Raw genomic sequence first — 15,848 nt, 5'->3', positions numbered from 1 at the left:
GGAATCAAAGTCATAAATTAAATTATGTGAAAGTAATCAAACATGGAAATAAACAATAAAAATGAGTGTTAGTGGCTTAGAAAAAAAAGGCATTTAGGATTTCATATCTATTTTAGAAGCAACAATATTCCAATAAAAATGATGGTGGTCTAGTGGTAAATGCTCAAAGATGTTGTTAAAGACGTGGCTTCTCTTGCAAGAGTATGAGCAACCACGTTGGCTTGTCGCCTAACAAACTCCACCCTAGAGTTAGAAAATAAATTGCGAAACAAAGAACGACAGGTTGTAATAATAGAACCAAATTCAGAAAGGTCGTCCCGTGTAGCAAGGAAGGCATCAACTGTGACTTTTGAGTCTGTTTCGAAGTCCACATTATCAAATTGCATATCGCTCATCCATTGCAAAGCAGAATGTAGCCCTAAAGCTTCTCCAACATCCACCGAAACAACACAAGGATGAGTAACAGACTTAGCCAGAACAAAACTACCTTCCGAATCACGAACACAAATGCCAATACCTGTGCGATTATGCGGAGAAGAGAAAGCCGCATCGATATTACACTTGTATCTACCTGAAGTAGGGGGCTGCCACCCAAGACTGTTATGCTGCAATGAGGAGGAGGCCCCCATGTTCGCACCAAAGCCTGCGGAGAGGACGAAAGAGATGCAAGGGCAGCCGGAACATTCGCCAACTGCCAATCTGTAACCATATTCCTAGCACGCTCTACAACCACAACACTCGTTTCATGCACATCGTCCCAGACGCGAAGATTGCGGTGTTTCCATAAACTCCACATAACAGTTGACAGACGTTGGCCTAACTCAGCAGACAAATTCTCCAGAAGAGAGAAAATAGCTTCGGTAACCGAAACAGTATGGCTAAGCGCATGTTGCACCGAGCTCCAAAGGCCGGTCCTGTTCCACACCTGAATAGCAAAAGGACAGTCGAAAAAAACATGCAAAAGATCCTCATGAGAAGAGTCGCAACTAGCACAGTTAGTGGGACAAACTACACCTTTAGCTAACAGACGGACACGGGTCGGAAGACAGCCTCGACACATACGCCAAATTAAATTCTTAACCTTCGGAGGAACTTTAAGTTTCCAAATACCAGACCAATACCCCGGACGCCATAAAAAGGAAGAATCAATTAAATCTGTTACGCACAACCTGTAAGCACTACGGACAGAGTAGCGTCCGTGCCTTTCTGCTTTCCAAGTAATTCTATCTGCCTCAACCTGAGATATAAGTGGCGTACGAATTATTTTATCTGCAACATCCACACTAAATACCTGTCTAATCACCTGCTCATTCCAGCTTTTGTCATGTAAATTCATCAAGCTATTAATAGTAAAATTATGAACAAAGTGAGCACCTGGAATATCACTACTAATAAACTCCCCATTTAACAACCAAGGTTCATTGAGAAGAGGGATGGTAGCGCCTGAGCCTATGCTCCAACGTGCTCCCCCATGCACTATAAACCTAGCGCGCATGATGCTGCGCCAACCATAGCTCGGATTATGTCCTAAGGTAGCCGTAAGATATGAACCAGATGGGAAATATCGAGCCTTAAATATTCGAGCAACAAGAGAATCCGGTTCGGTAATGAATTTCCATCCCTGTTTCCCTAGCATAGCTAAATTAAAAGCGGAGAGATCTTTGAAACCCATACCTCCATGAATTTTTGGTGCCGACAGTTTCTCCCAGTTCATCCAATGTATCCCTCGTTGCGTCGTTTTACCATGTCCCCACCAAAAGGAATTCATCATCTTTTCTATGGAATCAATCAAAGAACTAGGTAATTGAAAAAGACTCATCACGTAAGTGGGAATAGACTGCAAAACAGATTTAATCATGACCTCACGTCCTGCTTTCGAAAGACACTTACCACTCCAAGAATTAATTTTCTACCACACACGCCGATGACGATTCTATATTAGAATAAGTTATTATAATATCATCTTTCCAAAAAAAAAATGTTAAAGTATGAATATTTTTTGTAATTTTGAATGTAAAATTTGACATATGAGACATGAAGTCAGAAAAAAAAAGTTTTTTTTTTGTCTGAGTCAGAAAAAGAAAAGATGTTATTTCATTATTATAACAAAGTTATTGATCGAGCATAGTAATTATCTTTTAGAAAAGTTAATTATGAATGTTTTTATCTAAATTAAAAATAACCTAGGACACAGGTTATTTGCTGGTTTAAATAACAATACCAGTATAGCAGCATTTTTTTTCCTTTGATTGTAAAAGGAGTAATGAATAATAATGTAAATATTATATTACAAATGAAACTATTCTATGAGTTAGTATAGTAATGAAGTAATCATAAATGTATATTTACAAAGGTTGTTTACAACCTAACTCTCCTTGTTAACTTCTCCTCTCCAAAGAAAAAATCCCTTTCATTTGTCAATTCCACGTTGGTATGGAGGAACCTTCTTCGGATCGGATTGGATCAAGAGACTCATATAATATTCTCCTTGCATATGTCAAAGACCAATTATTTTCTGTCCTACTTTTAACTGCATCAGTGTTCTTTCCAGCAGAGTTCTCCAAATTCTGTGTGGAGTATTGTGATGATATATTCCTCCCTGAAAATCTCTTGAGTTTCATTAAATTCATTATCGCCTTTTCCTGTTGACTCCATCTCTTGCAGCATTTGTGTAGCGCGTTCATAAGACTTGACGAAAGAATCGTCCATCTTTCTGTTTTTTGTCACCGTGGTTACTGCCTGAAGTAGAATTCTTGCTTCTGTAATCTTTTTCATTTGCATCAAACATATTGCCAAATTGCACTGTTTGTTCCTATCAACCTCAAAGGACAGTGCTTTTCTGCATAAATAAAAAAATAAGGAATTATATTACTTTTTTCTTTATAGGAACAAAAACAAAAATCAGAAATGCATTCGGAATTACCTATAATGTTCTTCAGCAGTTTTATAGTCGCCTTTTTGCAAGTAAGCCCAAGCCATGTTCCCGAGTATCCTTGATATCTCTTGTTCAGCACTGATTTGAATTTTCTTCCCTTGAGATCTTGCATGTTTTGTTGTCCTTCCAACATATGTCATACCATCTTCAATTTGCTTCAACGTTTGATGAAGCATGCCTATCTCTTCATCAACCCTTCCTGACCTCTACAACAATAAGAATATACATGTATAAGCCATTAATGTTAAACACCTGGTTTTGTAACCTTCAACAATCAAATACTAAAAACATTGTTATATGAAAAGTCCTACAGTACAAGATTGAGAGTTACAAACATCATAGCCTTATATGTTCATCTTGATTTCTAACATACTTGTCTGAATTCTAGGTGTTGCAAAGTGTTTTTCAAACTCATCCTAAATGTTACAAATTAACAAGGTCTTGATTCTCCAAATTTCCTCCTTTTTTTAAGTCTATTCAAATGCTAATCAAAATACAAACAGCTAAGGTTCTTGCATGAGATGTTAATTTGACCAGCTTATCATTCAAATGCATGTAGAGAAAATTAACAAACTATGACAAGAAAAAGCAAGAAACAAACAACCCTTATACCTTATAGAGTTCAACCAAGATGTTGTCAAGAGATTCCTGAGAATGAGAAGGGCAGAGGTGACGGAAAGACATGATCGCTTCGATTGCCTCGTCAGACCGGTTCAATTACTTCATAACTAAAGCCATATCCTTCAAGGCACTCTCGACACGATCTCCAGCATTAATGGATCTCCAGAAAAGGGAAATTGCTTTACCTAGATCTTTATCTATCAACTGTATAATTAAAGAATTCAGATTCACATTCATTGAACAAAAAACCAAGAAACAAAATTAACCCTCCTTCTCTTACCATCTCATGAATTCAGATTCACAATCATTGCATACAACAAAAAAACTGAAACTGAAAGAAAATAATCTGATAAATATCACTTTCTTGCCTTACAAGAATTCAAGGAAACCAACCAAGAACAAACATAACCCAAAAGAAAAAGAAAAACAATCAAAGTAGAAACCTTATGAAATGAAAAAACTCCATTTACCTGAACCTGTTTGGCCTTAACATAAGGAGAATCCCCAGAAGGAACCTTATGAATAACATGAAAAAGATCATCTTTATTCATTGAAGCTGCTGGTGATTTCTTTCTCTCTGAAAAAGGCACAGTAGGAGAACGTATAGGTCTTGATTTCCACGACCACGGCGGCATCATGTAGCACAATGCCGGAGAGTTTCTTTCAAACGTCATTCTGATCAGAAAGTTTCAACAAAAATGTTGAGACCATAAAAAGGTTGAATTCTTCAAAGGGTACTCTCACTTTGAGAAATGGTTGAAGGGTTTGAAAGGAAAAGAGAGAAAGAGAGGAAATTTATGAAGAGGAAAAGCAGAAGATTTAGTAACAGTAGCAATGAGTGTTGCAATTGCAATGATAGAAAAAACTTTAGAGAAAAAATGTAAAAGAAACTAGCCGTTTAATAAGACTATTATTTTTCCGAACCAATGTCTTTCTCACGCGTACTATTTGTTTTTTCTTCAAAACACCATTTGTTCGAATTCTATATCCGAAAGGTATTTCGGTTTCCAAAATCCGTATGCCGCCTATATATATATAACTCACAATCATAAATCTTACTTATTTTAACAGTTTCCTTAAAACTTACTCTCCCACAACCCCAAAATCTGAAACTCCCTCGTTGGATGATTCTTGAAGGTTTTTTTGCTCAAAACTATCACATATCAAGCCTCTTCAAACATAAAACACAAGGTAAAGTCTCATTCCCTCCATGTATCACTGTTGGGTTGATTTTTTTTTTTCATTTACTGAACCTGTTCGGATTTTACAGGTCAAATCAGGTTGTTCACTGTTCGGATTTTAAAATATGAAGTGTAGTTTGCGTTGTTTTTGTTAATTATATGTATCTATGATTTGCATGTGTAAGATATGAAGCACATTTGAAACGAAAGACCTATCATGCACTGATGGATCTTGAGTTTTTTTCTTGGGGTGCCAAAATTTATGAAATATATATTTAGCTGTTTCAAACTATAGTTGAAATTATTAATTGGTCTAATTGTCAGTTTTTGCTTGAATCCAGTGTAGGGATGCGTTTTTTTTTTTTTGGTTTACATAGGGGTGCGGGTTTGATTCCCCTCAAAAACCTTTTTTTTTTTTTTTAATAAAATTATAAATATAATAAAATAGAAATATAAAAAGGAGATAAATTAGGACTCAAACACGCAACTTCTAGAAGAAAATCATATTGCTTATCCAATGTGACAAGGGAAATTTGTTTAACTATTATGCTCGATATCGTATATATAGAAAAACGGGGGATGCCCTGGATCCCATGGGTCAAACATTTTCAACAATCAAACATAAGGTAAGGTCGCATTTCTTGGATCTTTTGTTGCTTAATTTGTTTATTTTTTTTCTTTTTTTGTGCTAAACTAGTTCGAATTATACCCCATTTGAATGTTTTTTTTACAATATCCATTTAAATTTGTTGTTAATTTAAAATCTGTCCATCTTAAATTTGTATTAACAACATGAAAAGTATTAACAATAGACTCTTTTATCATATAATTTAATTCTCTTTTAACAAATAATAACGAGTATCTATATTTTGATATCAGACATATCTTAAATATAATTAAAGAAACATTTCTAAATCATCATACAAAATTTTCATTATTGTTTAATAATGTCTAATCTCCATAAAAAATCTCTTAAATACATATATAAATTCTCCTAGTCCAACATAATTTTTTCCAAAACCCATTATATTCGTCCAATCTCTATTATTTTATTTTAAGGATTTCAAATCCTTAAAACCATTTGATTTGAACGTTGGTGAAAATTTATTATCCATCAATCAATCAATGTATGTAATTTGAACAGCTATAAGCTGACCAAATTATTAAAACCTTTTTCCAATTCAACATATGTGAAAAATAAAGTAGTGACATACACATTGTGATGAAGTAATACACAAAATTAGTAGTGTATGATCACATCACAGAGGAATCCAATTCGAAATTCAATTCACGATTCCTCAAAACACAACATAACACAACGTGTGTGGTCCCAATAACACTCAATAAATAGTAACAACATAGTGTGTGTGTAAAGTGTATGCATTTGTTTCTTTGTTCTTAAATGGTGTCTTTTGAAAACAACTTCAAACGGTTCTTTCTTTTGCCTTTCCTCTTCCTCTAAGGAACCCTCTTTCTCTTTTCCTATAAAGATACACTCTTTTGTTCATTAGGGTTTTTCTTATTCATCCGTATCTGGGTGTTGGTGGTGGTTACCACCCATTTCATTGCTTTCAAAAGGTAAAGGTAGCATCTTTTTCACTTTTTCTCATGACCCTTTTCTTTAATCTGTCATTTGATTTATGGGTTTCTCTCATTTCTTCCTTTAGAACAAGAGAGAGAGATTTGTAAATTTTTGCTTATATTTAAGATCAGAGTGACTATTGCACTGACATTTCAAATTGTGTGTCGGTGTTTGTGTTTGACTGGTGTTGGTGTCTGAGTTACATTTGCTCACTTCTATTTTCTTAAATTATTACCGGTGTTTACAAGTTAGTGTTGTGTTTGATGTACGTGTTACTGTCATTGATTCATCTTTAGAGTAGTGTATTTTGATTTTTGATGATTTTTTATTTGATATATGTAGCAGGTTCATCAAAGACTATGGAGGAAGCTCTGATGGAAATGGATGACTACGATGAGCAGCAGATCAGGCCTAATGCACTTCCATTTGCGAGAAGGTTAGTTTTTTTAAAAGCACAACCCTTTTCATGGTAATGTTGATTGCTTGAAGCATTTCAGTTGAAATGGATGACTATGGTGTTTTGCGTTGTTGAGTTTTTGCTTTTGTTTTTTGTGTGTGTATAGCTATCAGCTTGAAGCATTGGAAAAAGCGATCCGTGAAAATACCATAGTGTACTTGGAGACTGGTTCTGGAAAGACTTTGATAGCCATCATGCTTCTTCGAAGCTACGCTTATCACCTCCGAAAGCCTTCTCCTTACATTGCTGTGTTTTTGGTTCCCAAAGTTGTTTTGGTTTCTCAAGTATGCTGCTGCTACTTTGATCTCTTTTATAATAACTTGGCATATTTGAGATATATTGTCTGATGAATGAATTGTTTCTTTGTAATGATCAAGGATTCACTGTGCTTGTTTGGTTTGTTCACTTTTGTATTGTAGCAAGCTGAAGCTTTGAGAAATCACACTGATTTGAAAATTGGAATGTATTGGGGAGATATGGGTGTTGACTACTGGGATGGAGATGTATGGAAAGGAGAAATGGAGAAACATGAGGTGAGGGGTCTCTGCATTTCTATTGAGACTAATGGATGTCCTTCTTATTTTATACTATAATATTAATCTGGTTTGTAGAACCATAATCTATTTGTTTGTCGGAACTCATGTTTATCTCATATAAAATAAAATAAAATACGAAATATTCTTCTAAACTTTATTTGTTTGTACCATGCAAATTCCAATAGAGAAAGAAATAGACAATTTTCTTTATTAACCTTGTTTAAGTCCACATCGTCTTGTATTAAACAAACGCATACCTAATGAACCAACCAATATTGCTCCTTTTGGAATTCATTCCTTTAATGCTGTCTTGTATTCTGTTTTTCAAAGATTTGATTTGATTGACTTGAATATACATGTCATCATTGTTACTATAGTTTTAGTAAGATGCGTCTGAATTTTATCTTTCGATGCTCTTTAGATAAGTGTAATTACTGTTGGTAATGCTTTTGAATGTTACAGGTGCTTGTGATGACTCCTGCTATACTGCTTTCTTGCTTGAGGCACAGCTTTATCAAACTGTCAATGATAAAGGTTTTAATTATGGATGAATGCCACCATGCTGCGGGTAGACACCCATATGCTTGTATAATGACTGTAAGTCTTGTACTCTTTAGACACCTATAATAACATAGCAGAATTCAAACAAATTGATATTGTTTGTCGAAATACTATTTAGTACAAATTGTTGCCAAATTGTTTGAAGTGGTAGTTAGTTTTGTCTGATTATGTGCAGGAGTTTTATCATCATCAATTGAGATCTGGTATCACTGAGCTTCCTCGGATTTTTGGGATGACTGCATCCCCAATTAAGTCGAAAGGTATACAAGCCTAGAGAAAATTTCTATTAATTTCTTGTTTTTCCCTGCTTATTTATCATTGCCAGTTATTCTCTCATGTTCAATCTCCTTTTTCTTCACTTTTATTTTTTAACACAGCTGCGAATTCTGAATCGACCTTGTCCAAATCTATTCGGGAACTAATGACTCTAATGCATTCAAAGGTTGTTTTTATTTTCTTCCTGTCCATGAACGATTTTTTCTTACTCTTTATATGCATTTATTGTGTTCAGTGGCAATACTTTATCCTCTTATCTTTGTGAATATAACCATAAGAAAATACATTACAGAGCCTATGATAGGGCCTACTGTTATGCATGGATGCTCAAGTGAAAGGTTTTCTTATGTAAAGATGTAACCAAAAGATAATGAATGATATATTATCTTAGTTGTTATTTTGTTTGCCTTTTTTTAGTTATTTCTAGTAGTTACTTCCTTAGTTTATCCTGTAAAAATATGTAAAACTCTGCAAATATGTGTCTATAATGAGACCACACACCTTGTATTTATAATGGTTTTGCAATAAAGTGCATTGAATGCTTTAATGAGTAAGCACTAGCCTAGGAAGTTGTCTAATGTATATTCTAGGAGTAATAACAACAAATCTAGGAAGTTGTACAATTAAAGTAATTTCTTAAGATTCTTAATTTTAACAATTCCTTTGTGAGTATTACTCTTTTGTTTTGAAGCACAACTCGATATTAGTGTTGGTCTTGCCATGTTTTATTTCTCTAATATTTTTGTTTTTGAATTGAAGGTTTATACCTGTGTATGTGATGCTGTCATCTCACAGTTCATACCAACATCTACCCCAAAATTCCGGTTTTACAGGGACAATGGGATTTCATATACGCTATTCGAAGAATTAGCCAAAAGGCTTAACGAGTTAAAACAACAGGTGTGTACATTTAAGCAAATCGTTAATGTTCAGATATATAGTTCAAATTAAACAAAAATTTCTCTTCATGTTATGTCACTGACTCCAAATTCTAGTTGTGCATATTTTTGTCCAATCTTAATTGATTGTTTCCTTGAAATGGGTGTATTCTGTTTTTCAGCACGAGCGTTGCATCACAAGTTCAGATTTAACTAAATCAGCTGTCCAATCTGCTCACAAAAAAATAGCAAGGATTTTTGATGCCTCAATTTTTTGCTTAGAAGAGCTTGGTATTTGGTTGGCTTTGAAGGTTCTTGCTCTTCTGCTACAGTGACTTTATGTGTGACTCTATTTATGTTCATGTCTGCTTAATTGATATCAACTGTTTTTTGTGATAGGCTGCGGAGTCCTTATCTTCCATTGAAATTGAAACATTCTTATGGGGTATCTCTGGGGATCAGATTGTTAAAAAATTTAGTTCAGCTACTATGATGACACTGCAAAGTTGCATACCATCTGGTAATAATTCTACAAGCATTTAGAAAATACATGAAATTTTACTTAAATCTTTTGTTTGCATTCTTTTATAAATTTTTAAAAATGTTCTTACTCAGATCCTCGGTGGACTATTGCTGACAATATGAATTCCAATTTGGAAATGGGGCTATTGACCTCCAAAGTATGCTGTCTTATTGAATGTCTACTTGAGTACAGGGGTTTAACTGAAATGAGATGCATAGTTTTTGTGGAAAGGGTCATTGCAGCTATTGTCCTTGAGGTTCTATTGAACGCTTTGCTTCCAAAATACAATAGCTGGAGGGCTAAATTCATTGCAGGAACCGGTAGTAAACTGCAAAACCAAACTAGAAAAATTCAAAATGAGATTGTGGAAGAATTTCGTAAGGGATTGGTATGCTGCTTTCTTAGATAATCCCTCTGTATTGTAATAAAGCAAAGACAATTATTACTTATTACGGAAATTTTTTAATCTGTAGGTCAACATCATTGTTGCAACATCAATTCTTGAAGAGGGTTTAGATGTCCAAAGTTGCAATCTGGTTATTAGATTTGACCCATCTCCCACGGTGTGCAGTTTCGTGCAGTCCCGAGGCCGTGCCAGAATGCGAAATTCAGATTACATCTTGATGGTAAAAAGGTAATTATTGTGTTATTCTCCTTAGTATTGTGATTTCTAAATGTTTTGAAGTAAATTCTCCAGAAGACATCTTAATTTTGTTCCAAAATTACAGTGGCGATGCAGTTACACGTTCTCGATTAGAGAAATACCTTGATGGTGGGCAAATGATGAGGAAGGAGTCCTTGCGTTATTCTTCCCTTCCATGTGAGAGTCTTGAAAGTGATCGATTTAACGAGCAAGCTTACCGAGTTGCAAGCACTGAAGCTGTTGTTAATCTTAGTTCCGGCATTACTTTGATATACTTATACTGCTCACGTCTCCCATCGGATGGGTTAGTTCCTCTATTGCTGCCCTTATTCCATATTCTTTTTTCTTTGTTTAATAATGAACCTTAAAATATGCTTCTTTTGCATTAATCCAGTCCTGTTAAAAAAATTTATCTCGTTTTTCATCATTCACCTCAATTGGTTTAAACTCTTAGGTACTTTAAACCGACTCCGATGTGGGACAAACATAAAGGAATATTGTATCTTCCTAAGAGTTGTCCCATACATGCTATTCATGTACAAGGTGACAATAAATTCTTAAAGAATATTGCATGCCTTGAAGCATGCAAACAACTACATAAGATTGGAGCGTTGACAGATAATCTCGTTCCTTCTATTGTTGTTGAAGAAGCAGAGGTGGAGGAATTCGGTAACTTTTTGTGCCTTCTATTCATTTTGATTTTATTATTGCCTTTCATTTTTCACACTACTTGAATGTAGAATTCTATTTAACCATATAAAATTCTCTGAATGGCATTGACATCAAACAAAATCTTACAGGGAATGAACCATATTCCGAAGAACAACCAAGTTATGTACCATTTGAATTGGTGAATCACATGTCGAACAATAGTAGCACAATCTACTATTGTTATTTAATAGAGCTAAAACAAAATTTTAGCTATGACATCACTGTGCAAGACATTTTTCTCGCAACTAGAGTCGAGCTTGATCCAGAAATTGGATGCATGCAATTTGACATGTGTTTCGACAGAGGTAGTTTGGCTGTAAACTTGAGATACAGAGGAAACATTAATCTCTCACCGGATCAGGTATCTCTCAAGTATTCCTTTAATTGTATCAGACATATTTGCAAGTGTTGGGAAAAGTCAATACAATTATGATTTGTTTTCTTTTCCAGGTTCTTTTGTGTAAAAGATTCCAAGTTAGTATCCTTGGAATTCTTATGAATTCTAAAATGGATAAAGAAAGTTTTTCTGAAAAATACTCTCTGGAAGATGATCTTGAGATAGATTATCTTCTGCTGCCATCTATTGCTATAGAGGAAACACCATCTGTTGATTGGTTAACAATCAGTTCGATACATCCATCTAAAATTCAGTGTCGTTATCATGCTGCCAATATATTGACTGAGAAGGGTTTCGCTTGTGGTTGCATATTGAGAAATGCTTTGATTTGTACTCCTCACAATGGTCGAACTTACATCACCGCTGGTATGATGGAATTGGACGGAAACTCACCTCTGGAAGTAGGGGATGGTGAAGTTACTACGTACAAGAAGTACTTTGGACAGAAGTAAGTTAATTTTTGTGGTAGATGTTTACTCAAGTTAATTTATCAACTCTGGTGCCTTATATATTATCCGGTCAATTTATCTATTTTGGTGCATTATTTTAATTTATCCTTTTCTGAGTTTCAGGCATGGCATTCAATTGCGTTTTGAACATCAACGCCTACTTAAGGCAAGACACGTTTTTCCAGTAAAAAATTATTGTCATGGATATAGTCAAGCGAAAGACAGAGGTTTGAGCTTTGAATTTTTCAAATGTTTTTTCCGGTACTTTAATCTTTCCTTAGTGGTGTCCATAAAAGCACGGAAGGTTTAGTTCTGTTGTCGCTGTTCAAATACTAATACTATTAATGTGTAATCTGATCTTAATCCCGTGTTTTTCTTTTTCAGATGTGAGCAAGACCTTTGTTGAATTACCTCCTGAACTCTGCTCTATAATCATGTCACCAGTACCACTTAGCACACTTTATACATTTTCATTTATTCCATCGATCATGCATAGACTTGAGTCTTTGCTTGGTGCTTATAACTTTAAAAGGATGCATTTGGATTATTGCCCACAAAACAAGATTCAAACATTCAAGGTGGGCTAGTTTTTTATTTCTAGTTTATTTTTTATTTTTTTTCCAAATAAAGAATTCTGTATCTATCTATTGATTGTCCTTAATATAGCTAAAAATTTGTAGAGAAAACAGATTTTTTTTCCAGCATTTTTCTGTTACAATAATTTGTTAATAATGGAAGTGGTTCTGAAACAAAAGTTGTAGTAGAAAACACTAAACTCTGGACGTTGAAGGTAAAGAGTTCATTCTGCTCTACTTTTATACTCCACTGCCTTGGCTAATACACATTGCATATATTGAGAAGACACTTGGTTTGGAACTTCCTCCGCTTGCATTTTTTGGTTAATTTGTCTTGGTGGTATCTGAATGTGTGGTTTTCTTGTAAGTTGTCAAACATTTTAAAGATATTTGCACTGATGACGGTATCTGCGTTTTGCATTTTAGGTCTTGGAAGCAATGACCACAAAGTCATGCAAGGAGACCTTTCATTATGAGTCACTAGAGACACTTGGAGATTCTTTTTTAAAATATGCTGTTAGCCAACAGCTTTTTAATATGTATCAAAATCACCACGAGGGTCTTCTTAGTGTGAAGAGGGAGAAGATCATTTGTAATGCTGCGCTCTCTAAGTTAGGTTGCGATTTTAGACTTCCGGTATTCTTTCTTTCCCTCTCTTTCATATGTTATTCTTCAATCTTTTATGCTTTACATCTTTTATGATGCTATCTTTTCAGCATTTTTCATATTTTATTTGATGTTATTTCATAGAACGTCCATCTGTATATAAACACTTCACTTGTAAGACTGATTTCCCATTTAGTTGTGTTAAGATATGATGTAATAATTAGAATATTTGATTGGGATATTATCTCCCTTATTTTCTTCTATGTACATATATTCTTAATTTCCATGTATATATATCTCTGATGTGATTAGTTAGGTATAAGGCCACATTTAATCTCTATAATCATGGGATTCTCTCTGTACAATTTTTTGTAAATGCCAAATGTTGAGAGCTATTATTTCAAGCTATTTAGCACCAAAAACATCATTCTCAACTAGTTGGTGGCAGTTTGTAAAAGATTATAATTAGAATTTGGAACCTGTACAATACTTACCATAATAAGTAACGTGTTCTCGAACTGTAATGCTTATAAAATGAGGATTATGTTGTATCATCTGGCTATTCATTCTGCCTTATTATCTTGAAACTGAACTTTCGGATTTTCTATTCTTCTGAGTTGCAGGGCTTCATACGGAATGACCCTTTTGATCCAAAGACCTGGATCATTCCTGGAGTTAAATCAGAAAGTTTTAAATTAGAAGAGACAGTTTTCAATGGGAGAAAAATATATACCCGCGGAGATAGAAAATTGAAACGGAAAGTTGTTGCTGATGTTGTCGAAGCACTAATTGGTGCATTCCTTAGCGCTGGTGGTGAGATGGCTGCGTTGTTGTTTATGGATTGGATTGGGATCAAAGTCAATTTTAATATTATACCCTATGAGAGGCAATTCATTGCTTGTCCCGACAATCTAGTTAATGTCAGATTTCTAGAATCCCTATTGAAGTATTCGTTCAGGGATCGTTCTCTATTAGTAGAAGCTTTGACACATGGCTCTTACATGCTTCCTGACGTGCCTAGATGCTACCAGGTACGTACTATTGTTATTATTCTTAGTATGGAAACAAGACATTAGCAGATATGTATCAATGTAAGACAAAGATGTCTTCAACTTAATACTGATTAGCTTACATTTTTTCAAGTCTTGATGGTCCTTTTTAAATATTAATCATTCACAATTTTCGTCATGATTAATTATGTTTTCCTCTTAGGGTCAGTTTGGATTGGTTTATATGACATATCTAGTGGCAAAAACACTTTTAAGATTGTTTATGAGAGCTTATGAAAACAACTTATGATGGTCATAAGTTGTTTTCAGCTTATTTGCATAATCTCTCCAGGATAGCTTATGAAAGCAGCTTATATAGCATATACATAAATAGTTTCACTTTATTATATTTTTGTTATAGAAATAGTTTTTACACAAGTACTTGTATGATAAAAGTTTATGATGTAAGCGCTTAATTAAGTTGTTTATCTAAATGTGGCCTTTTCGTGTTACTTATGTTTTTCTTTTGTCTCACTTTTTGTATGATATATTCCTTTTCCTGCAGCGACTTGAATACTTGGGAGACTCGGTGCTGGACTATCTCATTACCATGCATTTGTATCGAGTATATCCTGGCATGTCACCTGGGCAGTTAACAGACATGAGGTCTGCATCGGTGAATAATGACTGTTATGCAATGTCTGCCATTAAGGTTCAATTGCATAAGCATGTCCTTCATGCCTCTCAAGAGCTACATAAACATATTGTAGCTACGCTTGATAAATTTGACGATCAGTCTTCATCAAGTTTTGGATGGGAATCCGAGGCTACATTCCCCAAGGTTAGTTTGTCAAAATCTTTGAATAATGTTATTACTGTCAAATTAGTGTTTTAACACTACTTCAAAGTAGGTTTTCTATAAAATGTACAAATTCATGTTTATCCTTAAATTTTATGCATCCTTAGAGAAGATACCACCGCTAAGACATGAACGAATGGAACACAAACTGCATTTATGCTTTTGTTTTTAGTTTGAACTGTGCTATTTGGTATGGAAGATTTTCTATTGAAGCTGTTATGAGTACCTAAACTTTACTGGTCCGGTGATTGTGATCGAAATATGATATGTTTACACGTGTAATCTATGTAGCACCGACATGTGATTATATTCAATTACTTCATTTTCTCAATTTATCATCGATGTGTTTGTGTACTGTCTGGTGTTCATATATCTGTGTTAGTGTTTCATGGCTTGTAATAGTTTTGCCTACTTTTTTAGGGTGATTAGTTCTTTTTGATACATAATGTAGAGAGGTAAATGTTATTGGTGCGTTTTTCTATTTTGTGACTGTGATGACCAACTAGAATGTGGAAACTGTTACAACACCAATTAAGAACGTTCCTATTGTTTGCAGGTACTTGGAGACATCATAGAGTCTCTAGCTGGTGCTATATTTGTTGATTCAGGATACGATAAGGAGGCTGTGTGGAAAAGCATAAGGCCTCTTTTGGAGCCCCTTGTGACACCTGATACATTAACGATCCATCCGATTAGAGAATTAAATGAACTGTGCCAAAAAATGAATTATACTAAGGAGAAGACCTTGTCCAGGAACGACGGCGTTACTAGCTGTAAAATCGAGGTAATTGCGGATGGAGTAATTCATCAGTTCGAGTACAAAGGTTCTACCGACAAGAAAACTGCCACAAGACTAGCCTGCAAGGGAGTTTTGCATTCCTTGCAATGGAAGTAAACACAAGAAAAGTGATATACATAACTTGTGTATATCTAAGGAATTGTACAAGCACAAGGATGTAATTTTTTAATTTTGGTATTAGGATTTCATGAAAAATGATATCAAAGATTGCAATTTATTTATCACATGTTTTGGACTCATTAATGATGTCAAAAATGCGTTCACAATTGG

The 15,848-nt window shown here is 34.6% G+C and overlaps 2 protein-coding genes across 7 annotated transcripts; one reads left to right on the top strand and one right to left on the bottom strand.

The window, feature by feature from the left end:
• Positions 1–2,377: 2,377 nt before the first annotated feature.
• On the bottom strand, positions 2,378–4,403 carry LOC112418993 (protein POLLENLESS 3). The gene is made up of 3 exons (XM_024775624.2): positions 3,548–4,403; positions 2,924–3,141; positions 2,378–2,839 (listed from the first exon to the last, which is right to left on the bottom strand). Exons 1-3 carry the CDS (start codon positions 3,617–3,619, stop codon positions 2,536–2,538), a joined length of 594 nt encoding a protein of 197 aa, XP_024631392.1. The 5' UTR covers positions 3,620–4,403; the 3' UTR covers positions 2,378–2,535.
• A 1,701-nt stretch (positions 4,404–6,104) lies between these two features.
• On the top strand, positions 6,105–15,817 carry LOC11416791 (endoribonuclease Dicer homolog 2). 6 transcript variants are annotated; one of them, XM_039830399.1, is made up of 23 exons: positions 6,105–6,315; positions 6,564–6,577; positions 6,689–6,755; positions 6,883–7,060; positions 7,196–7,309; positions 7,775–7,909; positions 8,049–8,133; positions 8,251–8,315; positions 8,909–9,049; positions 9,210–9,338; positions 9,427–9,547; positions 9,643–9,938; positions 10,024–10,184; positions 10,279–10,497; positions 10,648–10,862; positions 10,994–11,265; positions 11,355–11,749; positions 11,874–11,977; positions 12,135–12,328; positions 12,752–12,961; positions 13,555–13,962; positions 14,486–14,761; positions 15,336–15,817. In XM_039830399.1, the coding sequence occupies exons 3-23, from the start codon at positions 6,694–6,696 to the stop codon at positions 15,672–15,674; spliced, it is 4,119 nt and encodes a 1,372-aa protein (XP_039686333.1). In that variant the 5' UTR covers positions 6,105–6,315; positions 6,564–6,577; positions 6,689–6,693; the 3' UTR covers positions 15,675–15,817. The 6 variants fall into 6 exon arrangements, with proteins under 6 accessions (XP_039686333.1, XP_039686334.1, XP_003594551.2 ...); XM_039830400.1 differs by having other exon boundaries at positions 6,105–6,321; XM_003594503.4 differs by lacking the exon at positions 6,564–6,577 and having other exon boundaries at positions 6,665–6,755.
• Positions 15,818–15,848: the final 31 nt, after the last annotated feature.

Source organism: Medicago truncatula, chromosome 2, assembly GCF_003473485.1.
Source record: "Medicago truncatula cultivar Jemalong A17 chromosome 2, MtrunA17r5.0-ANR, whole genome shotgun sequence".
NCBI classification, from domain to species: Eukaryota; Viridiplantae; Streptophyta; class Magnoliopsida; order Fabales; family Fabaceae; genus Medicago; species Medicago truncatula.
The sequence above is the reverse complement of the archived record's forward strand: the minus strand, read 5'-3'. Positions and strand labels throughout refer to the sequence as shown.